At 41.4% G+C, this 18,875-nt stretch overlaps 1 protein-coding gene across 1 annotated transcript; it reads right to left on the minus strand.

Annotated features, from left to right (window-relative positions):
* Positions 1-3,496: 3,496 nt before the first annotated feature.
* On the minus strand, positions 3,497-8,642 carry LOC121742351 (MLO-like protein 12). The gene is made up of 15 exons (XM_042135467.1): positions 8,350-8,642; positions 8,178-8,235; positions 7,839-8,083; positions 7,633-7,749; positions 7,481-7,541; positions 7,289-7,377; positions 5,879-5,953; positions 5,691-5,785; positions 5,490-5,539; positions 5,238-5,278; positions 4,915-5,088; positions 4,579-4,614; positions 4,248-4,315; positions 4,112-4,172; positions 3,497-4,024 (listed from the first exon to the last, which is right to left on the minus strand). The coding sequence occupies exons 1-15, from the start codon at positions 8,467-8,469 to the stop codon at positions 3,623-3,625; spliced, it is 1,692 nt and encodes a 563-aa protein (XP_041991401.1). The 5' UTR covers positions 8,470-8,642; the 3' UTR covers positions 3,497-3,622.
* Between the last annotated feature and the right edge of the window lie 10,233 nt (positions 8,643-18,875).

The following is an 18,875-nucleotide window of genomic DNA, read 5'->3' on the forward strand; positions in this document are numbered from 1 at the left end:
CAGAAGGCCCTCACAGATTAAGTGCCCCAGATATTCCACCGTGGAGCTACAAAAAAGAACACTTTGATAATTTCACAAAAAAACTGTTCTTCTACAACACCTCCAGAACAGTGGCCAGATGCTGACCGTGCGCCTCAGCTGACGGAGTGTAAACCAAAATGTCGTCGAAGAAGACGATGATGAACCTCCGTAGCATAGGTTGAAAAATAGCATTCATAGCAGCCTGAGAAGTCGAGGGCGCATTCGTGAGACCGAAAGGCATGACCAAAAACTCAAAAAGGCCATCATGAGTGCGGAAAGCCGTTTTGAAAATGTCCCCGTCATGCATTCTGATTTGATGGTATCCTGAACGTAGATCCAATTTAGTGAAGATTTGAGCCTTGCCTAGCTCGTCAAAGAGTTCATCCGCTGTCGAAATCGGAAAATGGCCCGGGACTGTAGCACTATTCAAAGTGCGGTAATCGATTCAAAAACAAAACGTCCCATTCTTCTTCCTGATAGGGAGCACCGGGGACGAGAATGGGTTGTTGCTTCGCTTAATAATGCCTTGTTCAAGCATGTCCTTGACCTGTCGTTCAATTTCATTTTTTTGAAAGTAAGGATAGCGATAAGGTCGGACATTGATGGGTTTCGTGCCCGGCAGCAAATGGACACGGTGATCGAAAGGCCTTTTGGGCGGCATCCCCCCCGGCAAGCTAAAAAATGGTCGGAATCGCGTCAAAACATCCAATATGCCCGGCGATAGGTCAGTCGGAAAATCATCAGCCGCTGTCTGTCCCGTCTGGTCGATTTCTGGGTCCAACAACAACAATTCAAAAATGTCGAGCACCTCCTTCGAAGGAACCAGTGATGTCAAAACTTGCAGATTAACTCGGCGCGGTGGCGGTATAATTCCCATCAGAACGACCCGTCGATCTCCCTGTGAGAATGTCAGTTTCTTGTCTGCGAAGTCTGCTGTAATCGGCCCCAAGGACTAGAGCCAGTCCATCCCTAAAATAACGTCCGGTCCATGTATCGGTAGAATATGCAGATCCACCAAAAACGTCGTCCCTTGTATCTCCAACCTCGTCTGCTTTGAAATGTGCGTGCAAAGCAAAGCCTCGCCATTCCCCACAATAACCCGAAATGGGTGTATAGTCGAAAGCGATAGGTGCAAGCTCTTCACAATTAGCGGATGTAGAAAATCCCGATCGCTCCCTGTATCAATCAAAATGCACACTTCCCGATCCTGGATTGTCCCTATCACTTTCAGAGGTCGTGATCTACGACCCACATGCAGCGCGTGGATGTGTGCTACCTCTGTTTCCTCGCATTCCCCTGAGGCAAGCGTCTCTAATTCTTCGTCTTGCACGTCGTCCGAATCATCGGCATAGTAGAGGAGCCGCTGTTTGCACACGTGCCCAATGACCCACTTATCCGGACAATAGTAACAGAGACCCAGCCTCGCACGCTTTGCCTTCTCGGCCTGGGACACTCGGATCAGAGATTGGCGAGAAAGGTTGGGAACACGCTCCTGAGCAGGCTGTTGATCCGGGCTGACGGGATTCTGGGGTGTCGGTTGGCTGGAAATCGGGCCCGTCTGATTGGATTTGTCCCGGTTCTGCCAAGGACGACGAGAGGTCTGCTGTGACGGCTGGCGCTCGCCCAGAGAGTCAGCCAGATCCAAGGTCATAGCCATCGCTGTGGCTAGAGACGACGGTCGATGTAGGCGCAATCGTTCTCGCATATCCGGCTTTAGCCCTGCCACGAACAGAGTGAGTAACTGTGTTTCTGGAATGCCCTGAACCCGGTTAAGGTACTTCTCAAACGTATCATGATACTCGAGCACTGAACCCGTTTGTGTCAATTTTGCAATTAAGCCAAAATAATCCTGAAAACTCTGTCTGTCAAATCAATGACGTACATCCTCCAAGAACTCCTACCACGTGACAAATTCGTTGTTCGCGCAATAGTTAAAGACCCACTCTGACGCCGGAGGATCAAACAACATCACCGCGTAGTGTAAGCGCTGTGCATCCGGCATCATCAGATGATTAAAATAAAATTGGACTTTCGACACCCAATTTGTCGCGTCCGAGCCATCAAATCGCGGTGCTGCCATCTTAACCCTTTCGGGTTTATCAAAAGATGATTCCCGCGAATTGAAGCGTTAGGGCGGATCCCAACAGGATGCTGGGCGGTCAAACGCTTGATTGGAATTGTTAAACCTGTTACGGGTAGAATCAAACCCCGAACTGTCTCCAAGAGCGGTCGCCCGACCGTATCCCTTCTGGCGACTCGCGGTTTGGTGACGAGGCTTATTCCCTCTGTCCCACGCTCTCTTTCCATGAACATCCAGATCATCATACTCCTCCTAATCGTCAAACCGCGATGGGGGTTTTGCCTCGCGCGAAAGAACTGGGTCCAGATTCTCGAACCTCCGATCTGTCTCCTCCATCCACACATCCAATTTATCCAAGCGATCCAATACCCGGTCCAATTTAGTGTTATCAGGGTCACCTTGCTGCACATCGTCCCCTGTCTAGTCTCCATCTCCAAATCATCAAACGGGGGGTGATTAAATCCCCCAAACTCACGGCGATTCGACGGCTGGCCGCGTCGGGACGGACCCCAACCCGTTCTGCCATAGGTGTTGTAGCGTCTCATGGGTTCAACAACGAAAGCACCAGATGTTAAGGGCATCCTCCCTCAACAGCCCCGATCTATCTCTCGGCGGCAATCAAACTTCCCGGCGCCCTGTTTCAGGGTCGGCGGCGGCACGAACGGATTGTGTGCGGGAGACTTTCCCGTCAGGCAATCAAGTTCATAGGTTATTTCACAAGATATCAACGAGATGTTGGGCAATCAATATTTTTCATTCATGATAGGTTATGAACAAAATAGCCCTATTTATATTCTACGGACCCTAGGTTTGGTTCGACCTAATCCTAACATCGGGAAAGAACCAACAAGAAAACCCGACGGAGCTTATAATTACGCTCGACTGAATAAATAATAAAATATTCCAAAATAAAAGGCTATTGTTCGACTAATACTTAAAATAAAAGAAAGATAATTATGGAAATAGCTACTTGGCGACGAAGTCGCCGAATCTGTTCGGAGGCTTCGCGTTCCTCGTCGGCTTTGACTTCGCGATGGACGCTTCCTCTCGAACTACCTTTGTCCGCCTATCCTCGACACTCTGTCGCCTCTGCTCCCCGACCGGTTCCTGCCGAGGCTGCGGTTCCGTTGGGATTGTATCACTTACACTATTGCTAATTTGCATTGGCCCGGTTCACTCACCAATTCTAGTTCGATTTTTGATATTTTATGATTAAATTAATATAAAGTTTATTACATTTGAATGTATTTTTCATTTGATGTGTCAACTGTATTTAAATTTAATAAGGATGAAAGTCTGTTCAAATAATTACATCATTATCATACAAAACTCGCCACAAAACTGCTTAAATGAAATTGAACATGAGAGTATGGGCAGGAATATATAAGAGATAAGACATGATGTACAACTGTAAGCTAGTAAATTAATACTACTAAAATACAAAGTGTGACGAAGTGTAATCCTTAGGAAAAAGATTCCGTACTGTCCAACTTTACAATTTTAATAGTAGGAGTGAAGTCCTTAAATCTCACGTATACTATTACTAGCCGCCTTATCAAAAGAAAACTCATTTGGCGTGACACTGATATCGATCTCGTGTTGGTAATCGCGTTGGCGCTGATCAATGTAGGCCGCTCGAGGCGGGGAGGGCGAGGAGGCCTCGGGCTCGGTGTCGCTGTGCTCTCCGTAGTAGTAATTGGGGTTTGTTGTGGACATTTGGGGACTGTCCGTTTCGCTGGGGTGGTAGCGGAGGAGGTGGACTGGCGATAACCCGTGAGACGGCGTCACGGGCTGGCTCGACGTCGGCGTCCCCGCTCGCGAATGCTTGTTTTGCTTCACATGCTTCTTCGCCGTGTGGTGCCAGTTTCGTAGGGCCGTCGCTACTCTGTCGTTGAATATTGTTGGCTTCATACTTGTTCCCATCTAGTAGTCATGCACCATTAATTTCTTTACTCTCCTTCATATTTTATTATTTATGATAATAATTTAGATATATAAATATAGTACTACCTGGGTCACAAGAGCGTAGAGAGGGAGTGTGACATAGCTGCAGAGGATCTGTATGAGAATCCTGATGATATAATAAAGTTATTACTATAAGTTTAAAATTAGTATTGTGTAACCACATCACTGAAATACGGCTCACCCCATTGCCATTCTGATGATGATATCCTCTACATGTTCGTGGAAACATGTTCTCATCCCGAATTCATACTGATGGAGGAAATATTTTGTCAGAGTTTATTAAATTGCATGAAATAACTTAAATAAATTTATCTTTATTAATTGCTATATGAAGTCATGATCTTTGATTAGTTCTTTTCTTTTATTACATATTTTAATTTGGAATGACTTTGAATTTATGCATACGATGAAATTAGAAAATTTATCTTTATAATAAGCTTATTAATTTAAAATTTTATTAGATTCAAATAAATAGAAGGCTTATTGAAAATAGGATGGAGTATAGGCATTACCCAGCTCCATGCGAAGAAGGCAAGCTGAAATGCATTCTGCAATGTGAAACCAAATTAGTTCGAGTTAAATACTAACTTAACAAGACGCATACAAAGTCCAATATTGAATCCTTAAAAATTACTGCAACTCTTTGATCAGTAGATAACTCTACAAGACTAAGACCATTTTAGTTTAAATAATCTTCAACGGCATCTAATAATAATACTACTTCCCACATAATTTAGTACTGATACAACTGAATATTGACTAGATCATACTATATACAGTTAATATTTTAGCATGATTTTCTTCAAATTTTTAAATTGGCAGTTTTGAATTATTATTATTATATATACCTGAAAAAGCACAAAATTAATAAGATAAAGAAGTAGATGGGGACGATTGAACCAAAAAAGGTCATCTCCTGGTTGAACTACTGGAACACCCTTCACCACTTCGCCGCGTTCTTGAATTCTAAGCCCCATTTTTGTAATTATCACTTGTAATTTCGTCCCCACCAACAATATTATCTGCAATTTTTCAAAATTCTTAAATTATTTGACCCTTCATATTAATTATATAGACATACTATTAATGATAACTCTAAAAAATAGACGCATCAACATCTTAATTAATTTGAAGGTGGACTTTTGCTTGCGATAGAATATTGAGTACTTACGAATAAGGGTAGGAAAGGCAGCCAAAGATAAGAATACCAGCCTGTCCACAATAAATAAAAGAAATAAAAAAAATTGTTTAAGTGTTATTGAAAATAATAGCACGCCAATGCTTAATGTTTCAGTTGCGGTATTTGATGGTTAACTTTAAATTATAGATTAATTTGTGCAAAACTCATCACTCAACAATTGATTTACAATTGGAATTTTTTCCTATGTAGTATATTTATTTATTTACTTACTTACTTACTTACCATGGGTATTGAAAAGTAAGAATAGGACAGCCAGAAACCAAATGGGTGGACTGAGAATAAAAATACATATGAGTTAGGGGAGATCATACACATGCACAATAAGTTAATATATATGAACTATAATTTACAAGTTTATAGATTTAGGAATTTGAATAAATGACCAAATTAAAGGAGTAATAGTTAAATAAATGAAGCACAAACCTAATTCCGACGACCACCTTGAAGTCCTCTTCAAGTGACCTATTTATGTACTTTTGAAAATCAAAGTTAGCATGGCTTTGTGGTGCTAAATGTGCCTGATACGTCACAAACAAATTCAATATGAATGTAATAATAGTATTTACGTTTTATTCCTGTATCAACAATAAATTTGATACGATTCTGATTACCATAATAAATCCATGGCGCAAAGTCAAATAGTCGACTTTTGGAACTGATCTTACAAATTGTCTAAAGAAACAAACCTGAAAATGAAACACCAAAATTAATAAGTTGGAATAGACGATTGATAAGTTTATCCCCGTTTGTCCATTCGAATTTGAACAGTAATAGAAGATAATAATACTACAAAAGTCATAATACATTTATGTGTTCGATGTTCCCGGTTTGATTTATTTAACTAAATATGATGATAATGATAGCACAAATTTCAACATGACCACCAATATTCTTGCATAGTTACTAGTTTAAATTAGATATTATTCATTATTTAATTTTATTATACCATGTTTTTATATTTTTCAACGTTTCATTTAATCCAAACAATGTTATGCTATTGCTAAAATTGTTATGAATTTTTAAAATTATATTTATCATTTCTTAAAATTATGATTAGTCGGGCCTTTAAATGATATTTATGGCTCATTATCACTATTCAGTGTATTCACTATGTATACACATTAAAACCGGTCTAGATGATTAACGTTCATTGCATTATTTTCGATTAAATTTAAAATATGTATTATTATAATATGGTATAATATATATTTATATAAGTCAATATTCGTAGATTATACAATTAATGATCATCCTACCCCGATTACTTGAGAACTTCCACGTGCTCAGGAGACGTATTTATCCATTAATTAATTCGATGAATCAACCATATATCTACCCAAATAACTGATCAGCTACGTTACAAGTCAATCGAATGATAGAGCTAATATAAATTAATGTCAAGACTTTTATAGTGGAAAAAGTCAAACAGACATGACAATAGTATTTTAATAATTGAAGCAATGTATCATATTCACATGTATAATATGGATTTTTCTACACTACAATGAAATACATATGGACCCAATACAAATCATAAATTCTCTTGGACAACTGAGTCAAGTAATTCATATAGAAATTAAATATTCACATAGATTGTGAATATTTAAAGTTTATTTAAAATTCTATTAGTTAATTTATTAAATAATAAGTACTACTATAATTAGGTAATTGAGTGGGGGCACTGGTAGTCCTACATTGTTGTTGTAGATCGGAACTAACTTCACTAGCTAGAAATGATGAGATAAATTATTGTTTAGTAACAGATTTGTTTCCCACTAGTTTAGCTAACTGATCATCACAATCAAGCATCAAGTAGCAACCAGTAATTAACGAATATAGTAATTACCTAACGCGTCATTTTATGCATCACTCAGATTTTCTTTCACACCACTATTTAGTTACTAACTTATATTGTACGTGATTGAGTTTATGTGATATCAAATCAATGGAAGGACATTATCCAACCATTCACATGGAATAATACTATTAATTTGTGGATATTGAAAATTAGCATCACTTACATTCCACAAGAGAAGTGGCGTTTTGCTCCAGAAGCTCAAGTGCCTCCTCCCAAATGATGTTTCTCTTGCAAACCTAAATCTCTCTGGATCTGCCCAATTCATGAAAAATATTATAAAAAAAAATAGTACTACTACAATAATATTTTCATTGGTAGAGCTCTATATATAAATACACCACATGCATATATATACCGTGAGAAAATTGGTATTCCACTGTTTTGGTTTCTTTTTCCCATGCTTTCCAACGTCTCATCTTAAACAACATAAACAATTAGACAAAAATTAATATTTAATAAATATACTTAGTAAAATTACGAGATAAAAACATTTGAATTGATGCATACCTTAGCTCTTCCCAAAGCCAGGGTGGTAATGCAATAGAGGACGTGAAAAATAGCCAAAACAAATATGAAAATATGCAGTTGATGAATACCATCTGAAGATATAAATGCCACCTTTCCCTGCATATATATTATTAACATGCATTAAGATTATTTATATGCATATAGAGAAAGAGGGAGAGAATAAGGCCACAAAACAGTCTGATCACCTTGGCCGCGCATTTGTCCGGTGCGCCAGCAGCCAAGATTCTTCGGTAGCTCTCAGCATCGCTGCCATCCATGAGAAGTCTGCGACGGCTCTCGCCATCGATTTTTTCCAAAGGGTACTTCTTACCCTCTTGTTTCTTGTTACATGGGTGCCACGTGGCAGCAACCTCCTCTGATATGCATATTTCTGATATTGGCCCCTGTCCCACTGTTAGCAGCAGAGATATAAACCCCAACAGCATCAACTCTGTACATATATACCACAATCACAAAAATGTCAAATTTGTAAGAATATCAACAAAAAATATAAAAATGTCATAAATTCTTGTTAATTCGAATACCTGATTTGACCTTCTCCAGTGCTTCATATAGAGCTCTTTTATGTCTGGATTGTAGCCACTGCAAAATTGCATGATTTTATATTGATGTCAATTTAATTCATTATGTTTATCCAGTTATAGCTCATAATGATAACAATTAATTAAAGTACTAATGCAGTATAAATATATGAACCTTTGCTATTAAGTGGATAATATATTCGATAACAATGGAGATGGCGACAAGAATGAAACAAACGACGGCAACAGCCCATGTTGGCGTCTGCTCCAGACTCCTTCCTCCGCCTCCAGCCATTTTCTATAATCTCCGCAGTCGATCCTCCTCAAAAGTTTAATAATTAGCTGATCACTCTTATTATTTTCTTTTCAAAATGAGGAATTTCTAATGGAAGCAAGTAGCATTAGCTAAATTAAGGTTGTTGAAGGAGAATGTCAGAAATGCATCTGTGCTCACTCAAATTTATACAGTAGATGTTTGGAAAAAGATAAATCCAACTACAAGGGTAGAAAAGGAAAATTAGTGTGGAGTGATATTGGAAGACTTTGACTTCAGAGACGCGTGAAAAGGAGTTGGCCAATTGCTTGACTTGATCAAACAATTTGTAAGCTTCTTATAATTTAGATTTCTTTGACTATTTTCCTTTTTTAAGTGGATTTTAGCCCTTTCTTTATTCATTTCGATTTTTATTGTCGAAAATATAATAATGGTAGTATTTTTTTTTGTGTGTGTGAGAAAAATAATTTGCCGTTGATCACTCCACTCAGTCAAACTTTGAGTATGATCATATTTTCACTGAAATGAATCTAAGCCATTGCATTTGTTAATTCAATGATTGGATTATTGACTTACATAAATTTCCTTCTCTTTTCATTTTTCTTTTAAATTCAGTGTTAATATAGTAGTAATATATACAATCGGTGTCATAATGTAATTTATTATATACTCGCATTCGGTATAATCCCTCTAAAACTAATTAAATTAAATCCTTGTTTTATCTGCTTTCACCAAAGGGCAAAACTAAATTAAAATATTGTGTGTCTAGAATATCAAGTCCGTGATTACAATAGATCCAAAATATCGGTCTCATAAAGACATTCTTATTGTAATAACAGTGTCCACGCAATGCTAAACTTTTACGAGAGCTTCTTTCCATAATTCCATGTCGATTATTTAAGAATTAAGATTCAATTTTTTAATATGCAGCAGATGTATTTGTCATGGTCATAACTATTTACCGAGCTACTGAAATAAAGTATCTGTCCCACTATAAAAGATGAAGCATTCTAATTAAAGATATTTTCATTGCAAATGAGGAGTATTCCAATTTAGATTTAAATTTGAATATATGTAATTTTCATCCTAAATTAATTTGTCCTCAATTTAAGGACGTTTTCTTTTGCATCCTAAATTGTTGTTATTTTTAAAAAATTTCAAAACAAGTAATTGTGTCTTTATTTTTGTGTCCTTCAAAGATATACTCCAAATTTTATGTAGTGTCGGTTTATTTATACCTTTAATGATACTAGTTGTCACTTCCATCTATTCAAATTATGCCGGTGGTTCGACAATTAAGATGATTAATAATACATCCCAAATAAACTTTGATTTTGTTTACATGTTTGATATTTTTTACTGTTAAAAATAGATAAAATCTTGTTGTTTTGAGGCAATGATAATAATAACTGTGTTTATATATGTATCCTTGTTTGAGTTGACATATAGTAACAAAAATAAACTATACTCCCTCCGTCCGGCAATAGGAGTCTCATTCACAAGTGGCGCGGGTTTTAAGAAAGAGTTTGAGTGTGTAATAAATGTAGTGTGATAGTGGAATGTGGGTCCCACTTAAATTGTTGGTTGAATGCAAAAATTGAGCTATATGAACAAATGTTCATAATTTCAGTGTGTTAAATCCAAATTTAATTGGATTTAAGTATTCCTATTTTAAATAAAAACAAACTGGAATAAATAAAACATTAATTGCAATTTTTAATTGATGCAAAGAACCTGCCTTCCATACATTAATTACAGTACGTACAAGAGGTGACAAAAAACAATTCAAGTTTCCCTCTTTAACATTTTAGAGGGAAATTTTAACACAAATTTTCCCTCTTACAGTAGCCTCCTATAAATACATTCACAGCTGCATTTACACCTCCACCAACCTCTCAATAAAACAAAAAAACACCACTAGAGGAAAAATTACATACTCCCTCAGAAAAAGCTCATCATTGGGATGGAGGAGGGGTCAAGAACAACAATGTTTTTAAGCAGCTGTAGGAAGAACTTGGTGGTGCAGTTCCTACTGAAGCACAACATCGATGGAGTGCTCACAAGAGGGGCAGTTATGGAGGCAGCAGAGGAGTACGGCATTAGCAGGAAGACAGTTTACAGGCTCTAACACAATGTTAACTGATGGGATACGGACTAAACAACTAAACAATAATTGCGAGCCCAATAGCAGTGACGGCCCATCAGCCCAAAACCCAAGAAAGAGTATCAGTTCGGCACAACCAAAGAGTTCGGTCATAGCCTATAGCTCGGTAAAAGTCGACCAATCGAGCTCAACTCTCAGATCGGCAAAAGCTGATCTGAGATCGGCACAACCAAAGAGTCCGGTCACAGCCTATAGCTCGGTAAAAGCCGACCAATCGAGCTCAACTCTCAGATCGGCAAAAGCTGATCGGCAAAGTTCAGCAGTTCGGTCTCAGTATTCGACCGAACAAGGAGATAGTGGACCCATGCAGGATCTCCACGACCTCCATTACACCCACGATCTATTTAGTGGTATTAAGCAGTTATCAACCCCACTACCAGGGCTGCAAACCACGATCTTAGTTCGAATGTATAAATAGAACTTAGATCAGATAGACCAGGGTTAAGCTCTCTAGATCCTGAATCTTATAGCAAATCAGTATTGTAATCTGTAAGCGAGACCAAGCAATACAAATTTGCCCTCTCTTCTTCCCGTGGACGTAGATTTACCTCAGTAAATCGAACCACGTAATTTCCCGTGTTGTGATCATTTATTACTTGCATTTATTCCCATCAAAAATTCGCCACATCATCACTGGCGCCGTCTGTGGGAAACAGAGAACCAAAACTGTGATAAAAGCGAGTTTTTGATCCTTTTCTACCAAAAAAAAAATGCGTACCAGATCACATAATACCCATACTTCCGTCCGTGATGAAGGTGAGGAAGCTAGTCCAGTCCATAGGTCTGGAAAACAGCCTCGGGAGAAATCTGCCTCCAGTTCTCACGGTGAAGGAACAAACCACTCAAAAGTCATCGCACCGAGCCTCCCCAGCAGCTCGCTTTGAATGAGGCTGTCAAGTTGTTCTTGGCTGAGAAGCAGGATGAGTTCCTAACATTCCTGCAAAAGAGCCAGAAGCCGGAGAAGAAAACAGCGGATTCTCCCTCCCCCTCCAGACATGAAAGTCACTACCGCAGTAGTGTCGCACCTTCCAGGAGAAAGAATCCTCACCACCGACATGTTCCTTCTCCTCCTTGTTACCGAAATCACAGGAGAACTCCATCTCCACCATACCGGAGAGATGTCGGATTCGCTATGTATGGAGCGCTGAAGACTCCATTCTCGGATGATATCACCAGAACTCCATTGCCACAGAATTACCGAACTCCGTCAATGACTTATGACGGGTTAGTGGATCCTCATGATTTCCTGGGACGCTATCAGTATAATATGGCGAACCAAGGTCTCAATGAGGTTCACATGTGTAAGCTGTTTCCCGAGCTGCTTATCGGGAACGCAAGAAGGTGGTTTGACAGCCTCCCTCAAGGGAGCATTAGATCTTACAGAGATCTAATGGATGCTTTTCACAGGAGATTCTTCCAGAAAGCGGAAGCCCGAATCACTTCGGCTCAGCTGCTTTCTATACGTCAAGGTCGCGATGAAAAAATTAGCGACTTCATGACGAGATTCCACAAGGAATGCCTACAAGTAGATGATCTCAATGATCTACTTGTCATTTCGGCATTCCAAAATGGAATTCTGCCCGGAGCTCTCTACAGAAAGCTCGTTGAGTGCAGTCCGCAAACAGCTCAAGAGATGTGGGACATTGCGGACCAGTTTTCTCGTGCCGATGAGGCAGACCGTCGAAAACGGTCTTTAGACAGCTCATCCAGAGGAGACAAAAAGAAGCCCGATCATAGCGATCAGGGGCTTCCTCGCCGAACTCCTTTTGAAAGAATTCAAAGGGCACCGGTACAAGGCAGATTGGGACCACGTCTCGATCTTGAGAAACCGCCCGCTCAGTTCGTACCATTGAACAAGTCGAGAGCGGAAATTTTCGAACTGTATTCTGATATGTTCGAAAAACCAAAGCGGATGACGAAATCAGCCACGCGCCGAAGTCAGGATACGTACTGCTCCTACCATCAAGACCACGGTCACGATACCGAGGAGTGCCGAAATTTGGCAGCAGGTATTGATGTTCTTGTGAAAGCAGGGACGTTAAAAAAATACCAAAGCAAGCTGCCGAAGAAGAATAAGAAACAGAGAGGTGCGAACTGCGCTCCTCAGGATCCTAAAAGGCAACAGGATCCCGAAGACGATGACGAGCCGCAATATGACGGAGTAATCCAGACTATTGACGCTCTCCCAGCCGGGAAGACTAAGTCGTCTCTAAAAGCAGAACGCAGAGGCGTCAATCGAGAGGAGCCTATGCATAAAAGGCTGAAGAAGGAGGAAGTAATCACGTTTTCAGATGCAGATCCCGTCCCGGCCATTTCTCCTCATCAAGACGCGATTGTCATTCAGGCCGGAGAGGCAAACAAACTGATCCACAGAGTGTTTGTGGATACAGGAGCGTCGGTTAGCATTCTTTTTAAAGAATGTTTTGATAAACTGGAAGTGGATCCAGCTCGGCTCAGTCCGGCCCCACTTCCTCTGAAAAGTTTCGCCCAGGAAGACACCCGCCCTGAAGGTACTATCAGCCTTCCGATTACGGTGGGAAGAGCGCCTACTAGCTCCAGTACGATGATCGAGTTTTTTGTGGTAAAAGCTCGGTCCCCGTATAACATCATCCTGGGAAGAGACTGGCTCAACACAGTTCGGACCATTTGCTCTACTTATCACCTCACAATCAAGATCCCCACTAAAGGAGGGATTGCAGTCATCCGAGGTGATCAAAAGAGAGCAAAAGAATGTTTGCAGATTGCGCTTAAAAGTGCCGAGCAATCAGATCGGCACCATCAAGCATAGCAATCACAGCAGCCGGAGTCAGAGGCAGGAGAAATGACCGAAGTCACACCGGAGCCGAACTCGATGACAGTTCAGTTATACGAAGATGATCCATCCAGAACGGTCAAGATCGGTTTCGCGGGAACACCTCTGCTCCGGGAAAAGACCATCCAGCTCCTCAAAGAGTACAAAGATGTCTTTGCGTGGTCTCCGTTGGACATGACCGGAGTGTCTTCCGAGGTAATTACACATCGGTTAAATATTGATCCCTCAGTCCGGCCTATAAAACAGAAGCAAAGACTCTTTGCGGCAGAAAGAAATCAAGTCATCCATGACGAAGTCCGCCAATTACTGAAAGCGGATGTATTATTTGAAGTAAAATATCCTTCTTGGGTGGCCAATCCTGTGATGATCAAGAAAAAAGAAGGATGGCGGATGTGCATAGATTTTACCGATCTAAATAAGCACTGTCCTAAAGATTGCTACCCCCTTCCGAACATAGATAAAAAAGTAGAAGCTTTGATAGGCTTCGAAATTTTCTATTTTCTTGATTTGTATAAAGGATACCACCAAGTTTTAATGGATGAGAATGATGCTTCAAAAACGGCTTTCATTACTGACTTCGGCATTTTTGCTTATAAAAAGATGCCATTCGGTTTAAAGAATGTCGGGGCCACATATCAAAGGATGGTAGACAAGCTATTTCGGCACCTGATCGGAAAAGAGGTTGAAGTCTATGTTGACGACATAGTTGTTAAAAGTAGAAGCACTTCGGATTACGAAGACAATCTCAAATCAACTCTCGACGTGCTCAAAAAAGCCAACCTCAAACTCAATCCCCAAAAATGTACCTTTTTGGTAGATTCGGGAAAGTTTCTGGGTTGTTGGGTTTCAAAGGACGGACTCAAGGCAAATCCCCTAAAGGTTCAAGTTGTTCAGAACATGGCAATGCCGAAGTCCATACATGATGTGCAAAGGCTAACTGGATGTCTAGCCGCACTGAATAGATTCCTTTCCCAAGCAGCCGAAAAGCAACTGCCGTTCTTCAATGTTTTGAAGAAGGCACCAAAGTTTGAGTGGGGAGCCGAACAGAAAAAGGCTTTTGACGAACTCAAAAGTTATTTAGCCGAACTCCCTATTCTCTCTGCTCCAACAGATGCCGAAGTGATATTCTTATATTTAGCGGCATCAGATCAAACCATTAGCGCAGTACTTGTACGATAAGAAGGCCTAAAGCAGCGTCCTATCTACTTTACAAGCCGAGCATTAAGAGGTCCCGAAACAAGGTATCAACCTCTGGAAAAAATTGCTCTGGCATTAGTAAATGCAGCAAGGAGACTGCGGCCATATTTCTATGCTCACAAGGTATGCGTCTTAACCGATCTTCCACTTCGGCAAGTTTTGACTAAGCCTGAAGCATCAGGCAGAATTGCCAAGTGGGCCATAGAGTTGGGAGAACATTCAATAGAATATCTACCTCGGAAAGCCATCAAGGGACAAGCCTTGGCAGATTTTCTGGTAGAGGCAAAGTTCGATCAAGCAATCCCTATTATTGCCGAACAGAAAAGCCCTACCAATGATGAACCAACACAGCCCCAGGAACCCGAAGTAGAGCCGCCGGACTGTTGGATTGGATTCGTAGATGGAGCTTCGAATAAGACGGGAAGTGGAGCTGGTATTCTACTTATCGCTCCCGACGGACACGAGGTAACTTATTCACTTCGGTTCTTATTCCCAACCACTAATAACGAAGCCGAATACGAAGCCCTTCTTGCCGGACTTCGGTTAGCGCAAAGTCTATTTATCAAATCTCTCAAAATCCATTGTGATTCACAAGTCATAGTGAATCACATGTTGGGTACAAGTGAAGCCCGAGATGAAAGGATGAAAAAATACTTGGACAAAGCGCAAAGCATTAGCCGAAGTTTCTCTTATTTTCGGATAATCCGCATTCCCAGAGCGGAAAATGGCCGAGCAGATACTTTAAGCAAGTTAGCCTCATATCCGAGCTCAAAAGTGGAGGAATTACCGCACAGAAGCATTGATGATGCTGAGGTACTTTCAGTAACCAGCTCGCCGAACTGGATGACGCCAATATCAAAGTATCTAGATCAAGGACAACTGCCCGAGGATAAGAGAGAAGCTCGGAAAATCACATGCCGAGCACTTCGGTATGAACTTCATGAAGGAGTCCTATATAGAAAGTCCTACCTTCAACCGTTATTGCGATGTGTAGGACCAGAAGAGACGGACTACATCCTTAGAGAAGTTCATGAAGGATCGTGCGGCAGCCACATCGGAGCTAGAGCTTTAGCTAAAAAAGTTCTGAGATGAGGATATTATTGGCCAACTTTGGTACAAGAAGCAGTACAGCTCGTTAAGAAATGTACGAAGTGCCAAATCCATGCATATATCCCAAGGATGCCGCAGACCGATCTATGTGCTATGCAAAGCCCTTGGCCTTTTATGCAATGGGGCATAAACATAGTAGGACCACTACCACAAGCTCCTCGGCAAATGAAATTCTTGATCGTTGCCGTGGACTACTTCACAAAGTGGGTGGAGGCTGAACCATTAGCTACGATAACGAGCTCGAAGGCATTGGATTTTGTTTGGAAGAACATAGTTTGCCGATTTGGCATACCCCATATCCTCATTTCGGATAATGGGACTCAGTTCACCGACAAGACATTCAAGAATTGGTGCCAAGAGTTGAATATTCAACAGCGGTTCACTTCGGTCTCTCACCCACAAGCAAACGGACAAACGGAAGTAACAAACCGTATTTTGGTGAAAGGATTAAAAGCTCGGTTAGAACAAGCCAAAGGACAATGGGTAGAAAATCTTCCTCAAGTCCTATGGTCTTACCGAACTACACCAAAAACCTCCAACGGTGAAACTCCGTACAGTCTAGTGTACGGCACTGAAGCCGTAATTCCGGTTGAGATCGGCATACCCAGCCCCCGAACACTCAATTTCTCAACAGAACTGAATGATGACGGACTGAGAGCCGAACTAGATCTTGCCGAAGAAAGAAGAGAACTGGCCTGCATAAAAGCAGCCAAGTACAAGGAGCAAGTAACCCGGTATTATAACCAAAGGGTGAAAAAGCTGCAGTTTCAAGTGGGAGATCTCGTATTGAGAAACAATGAAGTAAGCCGAGCAGAAAAGCTGGGCAAACTTGAACCCACATGGGAAGGTCCGTATCGGGTGTCAGAAGTCCTGGGAAAAGGGTCTTATAAATTGACTCACATGTCAGGAGAACAAGTACCCCGAACATGGCATATTTCCAACCTCAAGAAGTTCCATTTGTAAGAGACAAGGTCCGGTCAGTCTTGTATCTAGTTCGGTCCTAGGGATATGTGCTTTCATGTTTCTATTTGTCCTTTATGCTGGTCGTTTTATAAAAGTTTAAAATCTTTTTCGTCTTTTTTATTTGTCTTTATGTGCGTTTAGTCTCTATGTGCGTTTTGTCTCTTATAAATATTACTGAGGTATATTGATCTTTAAAGGCTGATCCCCTTTTTAGATCATGTATTAAAGACAATTGTGAGTCCAAGCTTCTAAGGAAGATACAAGACCACAATCCAGCTTAAGAAACAAGCAGTTCGTCTAAAACGGACTGCAATAAGCCGAAAACCACTTCGGTCAACCAGGGAAAGTCCAATCCAAGCGATAAAACTCGCCAAATTAGGACACAAAAGGAAAGTCCAATCCAAGCGATAAAACTCGCCAAATTAGGACACAAAGGGAAAGTCCAATCCAAGCGATAAAACTCGCCAAATAAGGACACAAACTAAGTCCGGTCAAAGAAGAGTTTTCTTCATAAGACCGAAGACGAGTCCGGTCAAAGAAGAGTTTTCTTCATAAGACTGAGGACGAGTCCGGCCAAAGAAGAGTTTTCTTCATAAGACCGCGGACGAGTACAATAAATGAAATAAAAAATCGCTGAACTGTAAATACGCAGTGATAGAAGCGAAATGAAAATATTTCATTTATTAAGTCTTGTTCGGCATACAATTTCGCTGCCCTACGAGAAGGCGTTACACCATTACAAAGGACTATTCTACTGTCCACGGTTGCTAAAGTTGAGCCACCTATCCAAAAAATCCTCATGATGCTGAGTTCGGGTGTTCCGAACAGTTGAAGAATAAGTAGGTCGACGAGATGCTCTGATCGACCTACCGCCCCTTCCCTGAGTCCGGGAAGTTCTAGCACCTCGGCGGCGAAGAGTCTCTTCACGAAGCATCCGCTGATCTTGCTCACTCATAATCACAACTCCTCTACGAACTTCAGGGCGTTCTCGTCTTGACATTTCCGGTTGCTCCGGAGTCCGTTGCTGACTTGGAGTACGTTCTCGTCTTGACGTTTCCGGTTCATCCTGAGTCCGTTGTTGGTTTGGAGTAGAATCTTGAGCAAGTGGATTAGAGGTTTGAGTTGGAGTGTGAGCATCTGTTGGCGGGAAACGCCTAAGGAATCTCTCGATTGAGGGACGCCGGGAAAGAATGATGTCGTACCGAGAAGCCAAGCGCCGCAATGACTTCACAACTTGTTGGCAAGCCGAGCTCTCCAGCGCATTGTTCTTCCGGAGTACATGAAGCTCCTCCCACAGTTCATCAACTTGATTCTGAACTTCAGATATGGTCATTCCCCCGCGCCCGCAGATGAAATCCTCATATGCAGTCCTCTCAGCGATGACAGTGTTCAGCTCGGCCTCCAGATCTTTCTTTATGGACTTTAAGTCCTTATTGTTGGACTCCAGCTCCACTAACCGAGCCAAGAGTTCGTCATACTTCACCTGGTCATCTATGGCTTTTTTCTCAGCTTCGTTTAAAGCCGAAGAGTATAGCCGCTTCCAGTGAAGTACCTCCAGCTCCTTAGAGTTAAGAATACAAAGCAGCTATGTCAGTTCGGCATTTCAGTTTACCGAGCAGGCAGTAAACCACAACAGGAGTAAAAGAGATTACGAAAAGCTATAAAGAAGACACGAGTGTAGAAAGAAGAATTTTTTCATTCACAAGAAAAATTTTTTACACAAGGAGGGCTTCAAGGCCATTTTACAAGGAGAGAAAGAAACTAAACTAAGAGAAGGGAGACGAAATCATACTCCGCCAGTTTCGTCTCCGGCTCCTCTGTGGGTTTCAGCCTCCTTCTCCTTGTCTACTTCGGCTTCAGCCTCGGCCTCCCTACTCCCTCCAGCCTGCTCGGTGCCCCCATCGCCGATCTGCTGCACCTCCTGCTCGGCATGCCCGTCGCCGGCCTGCTGATCCGTCTGCTCGGTCTCCTTGCCGGCCTCGTTTTCCTGCCCACCCTCTTCGTTAAAGATTGAAGCGGGTGAAACAGGTCCCAAGGAGGCAAAGATGGCCTCCATGTTCTCGTCCCGGTCAGCGCGGCAGTTACGGACTCTTTCAGCAGAGAGCAGGACCGAGGAAGAAGCAAGCTCCTCAAGGAGCGGCAGACTCTGGAGACGAGCTGAAATCTCTCGGCCATACAGCG

Source organism: Salvia splendens, chromosome 7 (genome assembly GCF_004379255.2).
Source record: "Salvia splendens isolate huo1 chromosome 7, SspV2, whole genome shotgun sequence".
Classification (NCBI taxonomy): Eukaryota; Viridiplantae; Streptophyta; class Magnoliopsida; order Lamiales; family Lamiaceae; genus Salvia; species Salvia splendens.

Excerpts from the sequence above, each read along its gene's own strand:
- LOC121742351 (XM_042135467.1), bottom strand. The coding sequence starts at position 8,469 with ATGGCTGGAGGCGGAGGAAGGAGTCTGGAGCAGACGCCAACATGGGCT. Across the intron at positions 7,750-7,838 it reads CGGACAAATGCGCGGCCAAG|GGAAAGGTGGCATTTATATC; the intron begins GTGATCAGACTG and ends ATATATATGCAG. Across the intron at positions 5,540-5,690 it reads AAGGTGGTCGTCGGAATTAG|TCCACCCATTTGGTTTCTGG; the intron begins GTTTGTGCTTCA and ends TTTTATTCTCAG.